Raw genomic sequence first — 13853 nt, forward strand, 5'->3', positions numbered from 1 at the left:
ATAAAAACGGCAGTGCCACTCTCCTAAGAATTCTACCCAGAAATACAAACAGAAAAACTATAAATTTATTGAAAAACAAAAACAAAAAGGATAATCATCAAGACCACGCTCAAAGCTCATACAATCCGTACAACGACCAGGACGTTAGTATGGAATATACATAAATCATATACATATTTTTAAAAAAAAATCATAACCTAAAATATATGTTTGCATATACTTTGCACATATGTACATCGATAAATCCATATAAATCTTATACTAAGTTAATGCAAAATTAAAACATACATAAATCGATATATATTTACCAAAAAAAGCACTAAGGCACAATAATAAACCATATATTTAGGTATTTAAATAGCTATTAAGTAAAACTTATACTACATTGATACAGATTTATTTAGCCATATACATATATAAATCCAATATAAAAACAATGGCAGTAACTATTCTACAATGGAATGTAAGAGGTTATTTGAATAATTATAACCAACTACTAATATTAATAAAAAAACACAGGCCGTAAATCATTTCCCTCCAAGAACTTCACACCACACCCAATACCAACACACCCCTTCCAGTTCCTATCAATTATTCACTAATTACACATAACTCAACAAACTCTTATGGTGGTGCTGGGCTTTTAATCCACAAATCGATTCAATACAATGGTACTAAGACATTCAACGATTTCGACGCAGTTTTCGTAGAGATTCAATCCAGCATAAAATTTGGGATTGTTTCAGCATATATACCACCAAATAAATGCTTCAATAATAACAATCTCCATAACGTCTTTACAAGTACACGTATCCCTAACATTATTACCGGCGACTTTAACAGTCACCACAGACTCTGGGGATCTCCAGTTGATAATAAAAAAGGAAAACTTATAGCTGATTTTATTCAGCAATCTAATTTCATTTTACTTAACGATGGGTCACCAACTCATTTTAGTACACGAAACACTTTCACTCATCCCGACCTATCATTCTGTATGCCCACAATAGCGCTTCAGGCAAAATGGAAAACGGAGAACAGTTTACACGGCAGTGATCATTTTCCGATTCTTATATATCTTTTCCCCCCACCTACAATTAATCAAGAACATTGGAAACCAACCTTCAATTATAAAAAAGCAAACTGGGAAAAATTTACCGAGAAAACTCATAGCTACAATGAACTAATTTCACATACAACTAATATAAATAAAGAAGCCGCGAATATCAACAAAATCATATAACAAAGCGCACACGCCTCTATACCTAAATTATCAACCACTACAAAACACAAAGTTCCATGGTGGAACCCCCAACTTCATATTCTAAAGAACATTAAAAACACACATTTGAATATGCTTAAACGGCATATCAATACAGACAATATAATTGAATTCAAAAAAGCATCTGAAAAGTTCAGAAAAGAAGTCAAAAAGGCTAAACAGGAATCACTTTCTAAATTCACAGCCGAAATTAATCCGAATACACCAACCTCTAAAATCTGGAGCAACATAAGAAGGCTTTATGGTTATAACATTAAGCAAAACAGGATACATTGCCTAAGTAACAGTACAACACCTGCAAATATAACCGAACCCAAGTTAATTGCTGAAGAATTTGCGAAAAACTGGTCCAAAGAATCCTCTGATGACAAATTCTCAACCACATTTCAAACATGCAAACAAGCAATATCGAACCAAATATACAATAGTGAAAATAATTCAAATCCCAGTCCAATTGACTCCCAGATTACCATTATTGAATTTAAATCAGCGCTTAACAAATTAACAGGAAAAACTCCGGGCTACGACCGAATTAATTATCCGATGTTAAAAAATCTCTCCATCTCCGTCCAAAAGAGACTTCTTAATTTATATAACTATTTTCAATACCTATATACCACAGATGTACAAAACCAGTCTTATCGTTATATTAAAACCCAAAGCGGACAAACCTTTAATAACATCTTACCGTCCCATCTCCCTCAACGCATGTTGTGCCAAGCTATTGGAGAAAATTATAGCAAACAGGGTATGATGGTTTATACTGCAAAATAAACTACTCAATGCCCATCAATTTGGGTTTAGAAAAGGGAAATCCGTAACAGAAGCTCTACTTTACGTAGACCATCTGATTACTGATTCCCTCTCCCTATGTCACACTACAATAGTCGGATTAGATTTCGCCAAAGCTTTTGACAGACTAGGTATCCACACTGTGATCAATCAACTAAAAGATTGGAATATTGGCCCCAAAATTATCAGCTTCATACACAACTTCATGACTAACAGGAAAATTATGGTATATGTAAATAACAATTTCTCCAGTGTACAGCCATTACATAACGGAATACCTCAAGGATCCCCACTCTCAGTCGTTCTCTTTCTATTAGCATACAACAACTTATGTAACGTAATAGAACTCCATACAGAAATAAAATTAACAGCCTATGCAGACGATTTCCATCTAATTATTAAACACAATAAAGGCAAAAATCCAGAAGTTAATCTTATCTCTCTGTTTGAAAATAACGACAGGTGGTGTGTCCTCTGGCGCACTTCTATCCCCTAACAAATGCAAACAAATGCACATATGTAGAAAGCAGTTATGTGGAAGCGAAATAACACTACAAAACATACAATTAGAGTATGTATACAAATTAAAAATTCTTGGCATAATCATAGACCATATATACACCTGGAAAACACACATCGATGAACTTTGCTCTTCACTTTCAAACAGGCTCAACATAATTAAATCTTTAAGTAGTATCAAACTGTGTTGTAACACTAACATGCTCATCTATGTTATAAAACGATAATACTCACCAACATCGACTACGGTCTATTCATCTACGGATACTGCGCCAACAACATTTTAAACAAAATTACAACTTTAATTAATGCAGCAATCAGAAGGCCCTCGGTGCATTCAGAACAACACCAACAAATTGCATGCTTACCGAGTCCGGAATAGAACCTCTCAAATTAAAAAGAGACCGCCTCACACAAATGCTCTTCAAAATCATTATTCACTGTGCGGACACAGCACTATATAAACTAAAAACAAATCACGCCAAAAGAAAAACTAGCAACAAATTACCGTCCGCTTTAATCAGAGCACTAAACCTTTGCAAAAAGTTTGAAATTCCTCACCAGCCACAAAAATGCATTGCACATAGCATACCACCATTTTTCAATCCGCAAAATCTGATAATCGACAAATTACGAAAACATAAGAAGCAATCTTCACCAGATATGTTTCAACAGGAATTTTTAAAACTAAAAAGCGAACTTCACAACTTTCAGTTCATATTTACTGATGGTTCTAAAACTAAACAATGTATAGGGTATAGTGTAACCACAGAGCACAGTCAACTATCTGTCGGCAACCTTCCTGAGTTCAGCTCAGTATTTACTGCCGAAATGATAGCCATTTTCACAGCAGTTAACACAGTTAAGAAACTACGAGTAAAGTTCGCGATATGCTCCGACTCATTGTCTGCGTTAGATGCAATTAAGAACCAATCCAACAGTGACTACTACCCTTATACTATAAGAGAAGATCTCTACAAACACTCGCCAAAAATTATCCTAATATGGATACCTAGCCACAAAGGTATTGCAGGAAATGAATTAGCTGATGAAACTGCCAAATACGCATCTTTAGCTCCTCTTATTATGCATACGAACTTTGACACAATGGATATAAAAAAATATGTAAATAACCGATGCAAAACAAACTCAACAATTCATACATGGAACTTGTCGTTACACTGGTACAAGTTAACTAACCCACACAAGCAACCAATAAGTATCAGTCATATTTTAACTGAGTGCCCGGCATTTAGTGCTCATAGAAATATCCTTTTCCCCAACAACTCCATAATGCAATCCCTTTCTAACCCTACCACAGAAAACACAGAAAATATTATTTCATTTCTGAAACTAACAAAACTCTATTCAACGATATAATTTGAAACTACATATATAGTAGAAACATACATTACGTTAAAAAGAACAAATATAATTATAAAAATAATAATAATAGTATTTATTTGTTACGATCGAGCTTAAGGCCCTGGCAGCCACAGCTCCTACCTAGTCTATAATTTTAAATTATTGGGCGAAGGTTTACAAAATAAAAAATAAAAAAAAAAACCAAACATAACAAAATAAATCCAATCTGACACGGAGACCGGTCCTTTCCATCTGGATATAACCTTAAATCTCATAAAGTTAAAATCTGGAACGGAGACTTCACTCCGCCAACATGGAAAATGATCTTACAATCGTCGAAATCTGGAACGAAAACATGTCCCCTTCGTCCAGACTATTACAGCATTGCTTGTTTTTTTGTTATCAGCAGTGCTTCCGCTGTTAACTATTATATCAAGGTTATCATCTGTATTTAATTAACGAGACTTGCCCATGTTGCTATATACAATTGTTTTGTTATTGATATTATATGATATTAATGTTGGGGATTCGAGTTCAACCCTCTGCTCCGAGAAGCCGAGAAGCTAGCTGATGAAGAAGTGAAATTCAGAAACATGTCCTAGTAACCATCGCCATTTGCAATTTTTCTCTAATATCAATAAAATCTTTAGGTTATCTGGGTATATGCTTAAACATAAGATGTAAGTATGGCCGAATTTTTTTTTTTAAGTTTTTACTAAAAAGACACAGCTTATCTGGCAAATACCAAAATAATAGATAGGAACAAACACGGGAGAGCCAGATATACATTGGAAAGCTTGAAAAAATTGGAAAAAAAGGAAAATACGGTGAACAAAAAAGAAGACACACAAAATATAGCAGCTGTTTACCTTTTATGTTTATAGTTAAGAGTTAGTATGACAATGAGACAATGATACCAGTGTAAAATGGTACTAATGTTTTTAGTTTTAATAGTTAAATAATATATTACGTAAGTGTTGTTTACATATGTAAATTAATGTTAGTATTGTTCTTGTTATATATATAAAGTAAATTTATATATATATACATTAATGTAATGTTTATACCACAAATTAATGTAATAATTTTTTGTTGTTAACAAATTAGATTACCTCTGAAGATGCTACGAAGTCTGGCGAAACGTTAGGTCGAAAAAATGAAATAAAAACAATTGGTCAAAAAAGCCTATTATTTTTTTTAGATTTAAAATTTTTCAATTTTCACGACTTTTTGTGAAGAACCCTGCTGCTGTGGCACCCTGTGTTTTTGAAATACTTAAACACCGAGAAATTAGCTTTCAATTTCAGTTTAAATCTTTAAAATATTATTTTTGCAAGAGCCATAGTGCGTCCTACGAATTTTGATGCCTTCTTATTAATCTATACAGGCATGGCAGTAGACCAGCATCTATTCTATCTTGCTTATTTATCATTGGTCGATTCTGGACTCCCATCAGTTCTAGATAAAATTCAGTTCAATATGTCATGCAGAAATCTCAGAGTTTTATAAAGGTCGCCGATGATTTGGTCTGTGACAATGTCAGGTTTCGCGAGGCGAAGAAACTGTAGAGATTAGAGAGATAGCTGTTAATTTTATTACAAAGCTCATCGATGTGTGGGCCTGGGCCTGTGGCCATTATTGTGCAGTCATAGGCGTAGGAAATGATACTGACTCATTCTGGTGGGAAGGTAGCTTTGATATGTGGAAGTTAAGCAGATGTGCGGATAGGACACCACCCTGTGATACCCCTTGTTTAATTCTTCTTGGGTTAAGATGTTATGTTCCTGAATTACACCTATGTTTTCCAACCAGACAGATAATTTGCGGTCCACCTTTTGATACTTGGATGAAGGGAGGACCCTTCCAGGTCTTGCAGTAGCCTGCCGTGGTTGACCGTATCAAAAGCTTTTGACAGGTCTAGCGCAACGAGTACTGTCCTATGATGGGGTTTTTTGATTTAATCCGCAATTCATTTGCGTGTTTATGGCGTTTAGCGCGGTGGAAGTGCTATGTACTTTTCGAAAGCCATGTTGTCTCCTATGCTTCCGCCCTGGCCATTTTCCATTTTTCGGGGATAAGGAAGGTGGACAGGGACAGGTTGCGCTAGATAATTAAGTCCTTCTTCGCCTAGTTTTTTAAGCATCGGCATGGCTATACCGTCGGGGCTCCTGCTTTAGATGATTTAGCGTGAACGATGGCATCTTCAACCTCTTCGGCGGTGATGGTAATTGGAAATGCGCTGTATTTGTACTTGTGTGCGCGTCTTTTGGCACGCCATCTGGCTTTGTCAACCGTAGAATGCATGCTATTGTCGGAAAAAATCGCTCGCGCATTTTTTCGCATCCAACAGCACTTTATCGCCAAAGGCGATAGAGATTATGTCATTTTGCTTAGTCGGGTTCGATAGGGACTTTACGGTGGACTATAGTTTACCTACACCGGCAGAGAGGTTACTAATCTTTAAGTGTCCTCCCATTTCGCCCGCTTGTGTTCATCCACTAGCAATCTGATGCGTTGGTTTATATTCCTTATTTAGAGGTCGCCGGGGTCGTGCTGTCTTATAAGGTCACGTTCTCTCGCGGGCTACGCTGTAAAATGTGGCCGGATTTTCGGGACTCCTCCGGCGGGAATAAAACGAGCCGAAGCGGATTTAACGATCTTGCGGAAAGCATGCTCCCCTTGACGGCCATCAGCCGGGATAGGGTGGGCAGCAAAATCATTGTCAGTATAAGTTTTGTAATTATCCCACTTTCCTTTCTTAAAATTGATGAAAGTGTTTTTCAGTGGTGATGAAGTCGGCAGATAGCTCGAAGGAAAGAAGTATGGGTAGGTGGTCGGATGCCAATGCTATCATCGACAGCCAGTTGACGCCGTTTACTAGGCCTTACGATTGATAAATCTGGCGAACTGCGACAGCTTCCTACAATACTAGTGGGGGCGTCTCCGTTTATCGTGCAGAACGTTGTTTTTTTCTATTTGGTCCGCCCACATCTCACCCCTACTGTCCGCCTGTAGGTTAGAATGGCATAGATCGTGGTGGGTATTGATATCGCCTAAGATAATGTAATTATCGCCAATGAGTAGTGCGCTGATGTCAGGGCAGAATCCACTGTGGCAACAGGTGACAGGAGGGATGTAGATGTTGATGATTTCTATTTTTACATCCCCTGACCTGGCAGATATGCCTTGACGTTCCAGAACACTGTTCCTGCGGCCGATTTCGGGAACAAAAAGATCATATTGCACTGAGTGGTGGGTGATAAACGCGAGACCACCTACATTTTCGCCCTCGCGATTTTTTCTATGGACGTTATACCCAGAGCAGGTCTGCAAAGCAGATCTTGCTGTGAGTTTGGTCTCCTGGATCGCAGCAATGCGGATGTTATGCCGCTTCATAAAATCAACTATCTCCGCGATCTTCCCAGTTTACCCATTACAGTTTAACTGCAATATTCTGAAGTACAACGGGGGAGATGTTGATAGTCTGGGGATAAGTGACGAGTGACTACGCCTGAGTTGAGGGTGGCCAGGACGCAAGTGCTGTTGTGGCCCTTTGACTGAACGTCCCATTGGAGTACCCGGTGTAGTTTTTTTTGCGGCCTGGCCACATGATGCGATGAAACCCGTCGGGGGTTGCCGTCGCTGAGACCAGAACATCTAGGAAAGTTACACCGGCCAAGCCAGGAGCTACATTGGGCACATGTCGCAAACATATATATTCTGTGCTGGCAAACGGTGCAGAAGGTGGTAGGGACTAAGAGACTTTCTTCGGTCTGCTGTTTCGCTGACGTAGGTACTCAATACTGTGTTGATGGCTTTTTTTATTTTGGTAGAAGCCGTATCAGTGATATGTTTGTCCCCCTCCAAATCCCTTGCCGGAATGTCTACATCCTCATCGCGCCCCTTGATTTTATATTCCCGCTGTCATCTATAACCCATATAAAAAAAAAATGTACCAATAAACTATTAAAATGTAACCCACCAGTAGTCTACTTTTCCTGGCTCTAAAACTACGGACACTTAAAACATGTTTTGAAAGATACAATTCCCGAAACCCAAAAAATATATTGCAACGAAGCTGTTAATTTCTTTCTTTTTTCTTATTTGAAATCAGCGAGCTTCATGGATTCAACGTTCCCCAGTTGGTTTCAACAATCCTTCTAGGGGCACTGGTCGGGGAGGATCAGTTGACCGAGGTCGAATTCGCGGTAAATCAAATTATCTCCAGATATATCAAAGACCAACCGCAATGTTCGACGATGAAGATACACGCTCAGCACTGCATAAGGTAATTACTTTCAATATATTTTAAAACTTCAAAATGAGGTATCTTTATGTTAGATTGAACGTGGCTGCTCTGATCGCAACGGTGTCGGGGATTCGTTGAACACTGGTGTTGGGAACATATGTGGGTTTGGTTTGCATCCAGAGTGGAGTGACACGCCAAACTCAAGTCCACGAAAGGACTTTTCCAATCATCCTCGAAACTTGGAAAATTGGCGACGGAGTCGGAATGAGGACGGATTAGAAGATCATTTAACAAATTATGTGGGTAATATGGATGGTTGGCGTGGTAGCAATAATCTCAGTAACAATTTCTTAGGGAGTCATCGCTGGGGTATGTGTAGTTTGAGAAAGTTTTTTTCTGCAGGATTTATATGTATAATCCATTAATAGGTCGCTCAACAAGTTGGCGCGATGACGATTCGCAACCGGTGAATACTACTGATGCTGGTTACGGGATTGCTCCAACAATGCAACGTTCGAATTCAACTATAACAACAGTTAATGAACGAGGTTGTGCAGGCATAAGTGTAACCAAAACTACTCAGAGTCCTTGCGGGAGTACTAACCAGTCTTCTAGTCGAACCTCTAGTTCTGTTTCCTTATTAAACGTACCATCAGTACGTAAGACTCAGTGGAATGCAAATACTGGTGTAGGTAAATCTTCGTCCGTAGATAATGAAGATATTTTACCTGAATGGGCAATGGAATACCCCTCCGATGGAGGTGGGACTTTTGACGCAAGCGGTGCTTTCCACGGCTCTGTCGAAGAAACTGACGACAGTACTATCGACAAGCAGACTGAGAGAAAAAACAACTCCAAATGTGAAAATTCCATACATAACAACGAAGCTAATAATGTGGGAAATAACAAATCTCAGGAATCAACTAAAGTAACGAATGAGCCAGTGGAGGGTGATCAACATATAAACAATTTGATAAAATGTGCGAATATTAGAGATTCGATACAATTATCCGAAGAAAAAGTAGAAAACTCTTTAAATAGGCATGCTTATAAAATCCGTGGCATTGCTGAAGAGTTGGGAACGAAAAACCCTGATATTGTGCAGCGTCATGAAGAAAGCATATTGAATGCGAGTACTGCGGACATGATTTTACAATCAACAGCTACTTCGCCCAATATTGGGTCTTACAAAACTGTAGTTGATAATCTTTTAGAGGAAAGTGCGTGCAATGACAAACACGATTTGTCCGATCGTATGCAAAAAGTAGCAGATGATATGATCGAAAAGCTTATTATGGACGATGACACTGTCATATCAAATAATAATGGTGGAAACGAAATTAAATCAGAACATATAGTGCAGTCGGCGCCCATAAAATCTTCCGCTCCAGTGAGGAATGTTTTCATGGCTGTCTCTACTATTGTTAGCCCCCAAAACTCAGTTATTCAAATACCAGACCAAAGTTCTCCTACAATAGCACCTACACTAGCCAATGGAGGTGGTCATAAGGGTATTCAACTTTACAGAGGTAGCCTTGTCATCGATCATCCTACTATGCATCATCACAATTGGAAGCAGCAGCAACTTGCAGAAGTAGAATTGAAAAATCTTACACCAATTGCAGATTTGACTCATGAAATCAATTCTTCAAATTCAACAACAACAAATGCAGATCTATGGTATTACAGGGATCCACAATCTAAGGTGCAAGGCCCATTCACGGCTATAGAAATGACTGAATGGTACCGCGCTGGCTATTTCAACGGAAATTTATATGTTCGTCGATTGTGTGACTCGCATTTCCGTTCTCTGGGGGAGCTAATAAAGCTTTGCAATGACAATATGCCTTTCACCCATAGCCATTTATTACCACAGTTAGAAACTTTGAACTTAGCTGACACAGAAGTGGCGAAAGTAGAGCAGACCCGAAGGCCTGTTGCGGATTATGGCCTGGGATACCAGGCACATCAACATCTTGAACACGGAAGTCAACTTAAAGGTAATATGAACATAGGGGATGATTTTGTGGTTAACAATAGAAAAGGTATTATGGCCCCCTTAGACATTTCGAGTATGCATTTCCAAATGCTGCCTAGCCCAGAAATCTTAGTCTATAACGATCTAGCAGCTAATGAATGTTTTCAGCAGCTTACTCCATCGGAGAAAGAGACTGTTCTACAGCAAAAGCTCCAAAGACGAGCGGACTTTTTTCGCAATGTATCAGTTGTAAATAATCCTTTAGCTCGCTTAAGCCCTTCGGGAGGAACAGACCAGTTTTATGATGTTACAATAGACGAATCCAAAAAAGACGATGAATTTTCGCAGACTACAGGCGCATTTATAAATGCCACAAAAGTACCAGATACAACTGCATATTTAACTGCTGCAGACTTTCATATAAATTCACCACCGCTTAAACAGTCAATTCCAACGGTATTCGGTGAAAGCGGAAAAATGGATCTTCTTAAGGATGGTCCCGTTGGTACTGAAATACTAGATAACCTTGGTATTCGAATGTTTATGTCTGCGGGTAACAGCAATCTTGCCCTGAATCCAAACCAAAACCCTACGGAATTTATTAGAAACCGAAGTGGTGATTTGCTAACTGACAGTGAGTTCATACTAGCTGGAAGCTCTTTTGATCCAAATAGTGTAGAAGTACAATCGTGGCTACCTAGCATAGTTAATCGGTCGCCAATTGTTTCTCATCAGTCGCCTAACGAGTGGTCGGATAACTTGCTAGTAAGTATTCCGACTTCGGCTGCGCAGATCATATCCTCTGATAATGTTATTGTTAATTTTCCACTTGAAAATCCACTACAGCAAAAAACAACACAACAACAGAAATCAATACAAGGCGGCTTGTGGACGCTATCGATGTTGCACCAACCTCAAAGTGATGTAACAAAGCAGGAGCAACCACTTAAAAACAAAACAAAATTAGAAACAATATCTAAAGCCGTTCCTAATTGTTCACCCAAAGCCGAACAAAAATATATTCCCCCAAAAGATTCGAAGATAAGTGGCACGGAAAATCAAATCGACACAACCATACAATGTAAGCAACATGGTTCACCAATGGTAGAGTCACCTGCGCCCATCACTGCAATCTGTCAATATAAGTTCGAAAATGCTGAAAAACAGCACAATGTTAATACCAAACGCATAATTAAACTGCAGTCGGTGTCCAATAAGGCCGCGAAAGAATTTGATGATAGTGCCAAAACGAATCATCAGGATCTTCGTCGGGACTTACCGGAAGATAAGCGTCGTCAAAAAGAAGAAAAAAAGCGGCTGCAGGCTGAAGAGAAAAGGCAACAGCAAAAGACTGATGAAGATAAGCGTCGCCAAATGATTGAAGAAAGAGAGCAGCTGCAAATACAGGGACATCGGCGCAAAGCAATAACGGGAGGAAATATCACCTGTTTCACTAATTCGCAAGCTGTAGAACAACCACGCGTTCAATCTTCAATTGCACCATGGTCATCTCAGATTAATGTTGCTGCAACGAGCGGTCCATGTCTAGCGGAAATTCAGAAAGCTGAAAGACGGGAACGTCAGATGGAACAGCGCCAAGTGGAGCGGGTGCGTTCTGGAGTTGTTGCCACTGTTGAGACGTTAGATCCTATGCTTAAGTGGAACGCACCTCTAAAAGAGATTCCAGTTAAAAGTTTTGCAGAAATCCAAGCCGAGGAAGCTAAAAGGTCTGATGAGCTGACAGAGGCGCAGCGACGTAAAGAACAGGAGGAGCTACAAGTTGTTGCTGCAATGACTACTAACAGCAATTCTCGAATTAAAAATATTTCCGCTATATGGAGCGGTGCAAAAGTGTGGGGTTCAGGCAGCATCACGGGATTCTGGGAAGAACCAGTTAAACTTAGTACTGATGTTACGCCCGACAATAGTATAATAGAAACTGGCTCGGGAGCAGCAAAAGTCGTAAGCTCCTGCAGTCATAACGACTCTTATAATGTTTCCAAACAGGCTGCAGTCGGAAATCAAAAGATACCCCCTTCAATTGGTGCGAGTTTTTCTCTGACTGGGCAGGCCTCAAACCAAGTGCGAAACCCGAATGCACGACCCTTGCGAAAAAGTCAAACCCTACCTGCAATAAAAAACACTGGGCATTCAAATGGAAAGACTAGTAAGAACAATCAACAGAATAGCAATACGTCGACTCTAAGTAGCTGCAATAAAGTTCCGCAAAAATGTGGGGGAAACTATACCGACAGCATGGCTGCAGATAAAAAAAATAAGAATCAATCTCACAACTTCCCGTTGAGCGGAAGATCATCCACCAATAAGAAAGAGGACTATGAGAATGAGTTCAATGTTTGGTGCACGAAAAGTCTGAGTAATATGAACACAAAACTTGACGGTAAGAATACAGTTTAAAAAGAAATATTAAGCTTCTTCCTGGCAGTTTTGCCAGACAGTGGTTATAACAATTTTATGTTTCTGTCAACAAATTTCTTTTATTTCTTTACCATGGTATTTTTTCAAGTGGGTCCTGAATACGTCGAGGTCAATATTATGCTTTGATATTTGTGTAGTGACGTTTTATTGTCGAGAAGAAGACTGACTTCCTGTAAAATTCTGTATAGTTTTTTTTTTTAATAATTTTTAAAATTCTTGCAGTGTTTCCGGAAATTTATTGATTTCAATATAATCGACCGAATCGGACAATTTTGGATATGGAATTAATAAACATTCAAGAACTCTTGAAAAAATTTCTTTTGCTGTCACTTTTTATTAATATTTTTAAAAACAAATATTTGAACAATTTCTTCGCCTTGTGGCCGGAAATTTTAAAAAACAACTTGTGAAAACATTTCTGGAATTATCTACTTAGCACGCTGGTTAATATAAATTTACAGTGATCAAACTATTTCGAATCACACACAACAAAATGCACGAATAAACTTGGCGCTGTCCAAAGAGCATCGGAACTATTGACCAAGGTCAATCTAGGGCTCACTTGAGAAAGCCTTACCCATATGTACATTAATTATTTGCATTTCATATCATAAACCATGTTTGTTCATATTTTCGTTTCACAACCGAGACTCAATTTTTTCAAATCTTTCACTAAGGGTTGCTAAGTAAAGGAACGCTGTAGGTTTTCAGTTGAATACAAAGTGCTGTGAAAATAATCATACCACTTGCCAACTCTTTCACAGTAGGTAAAATTTTTAAAATTTAAAAGTCTAGGACAGCTGTCGACAGCAGATATTTGTAAGAAAAGTTGAAAAGTTGCATGCGGTTGTTGTAGACCTCATAATTTATTATACCCAGAAAAAAGTTGTGTAGTAAGGTGATTTGCGTGAATTTAATTTTTGATCCCAAACTGCAAACTGGTGTCGGCCCCAATCAGTTTAATATTTTATAAGCAGTTCAGTGCAAAAATACCATGGAACCGACCCACGGTTTCGGAGAGGTCTTTTGATAGACGCAACACTAAAATGTATGACAACTGTCAGGTCAGCAGCTGGCGTGCATTTGACAAATTTATATATTTGGAAGCAAAATGTATCAAAAATGTTATCTGATAAAGAATTTTTCATGTAAGTAAACTTACATATATAAATGTTAAAGCGGGTTGCTTTGAGGGGCGGGAAAAATACAAAAAATCCCCAGTGCAGAAA

The 13853-nt window shown here is 38.5% G+C and overlaps 1 protein-coding gene across 6 annotated transcripts in view; it reads left to right on the forward strand.

Moving 5' to 3' along the window:
• Positions 1–13853, forward strand: part of Gyf (GIGYF family protein Gyf) — a 955717-nt gene that overhangs the window by 310361 nt on the left and 631503 nt on the right. For all 6 annotated transcript variants that reach the window (XM_067757906.1, XM_067757909.1, XM_067757905.1 and 3 more), the window contains 3 exons: positions 8073–8246; positions 8300–8576; positions 8636–12586. In XM_067757906.1, coding sequence (XP_067614007.1) covers positions 8073–8246; positions 8300–8576; positions 8636–12586 — 4402 coding nt within the window. The remainder of the gene's footprint in view (positions 1–8072; positions 8247–8299; positions 8577–8635; positions 12587–13853) is intronic.

Source organism: Eurosta solidaginis, chromosome X (assembly GCF_040869045.1).
Source record: "Eurosta solidaginis isolate ZX-2024a chromosome X, ASM4086904v1, whole genome shotgun sequence".
Lineage (NCBI taxonomy): Eukaryota > Metazoa > Arthropoda > Insecta > Diptera > Tephritidae > Eurosta > Eurosta solidaginis.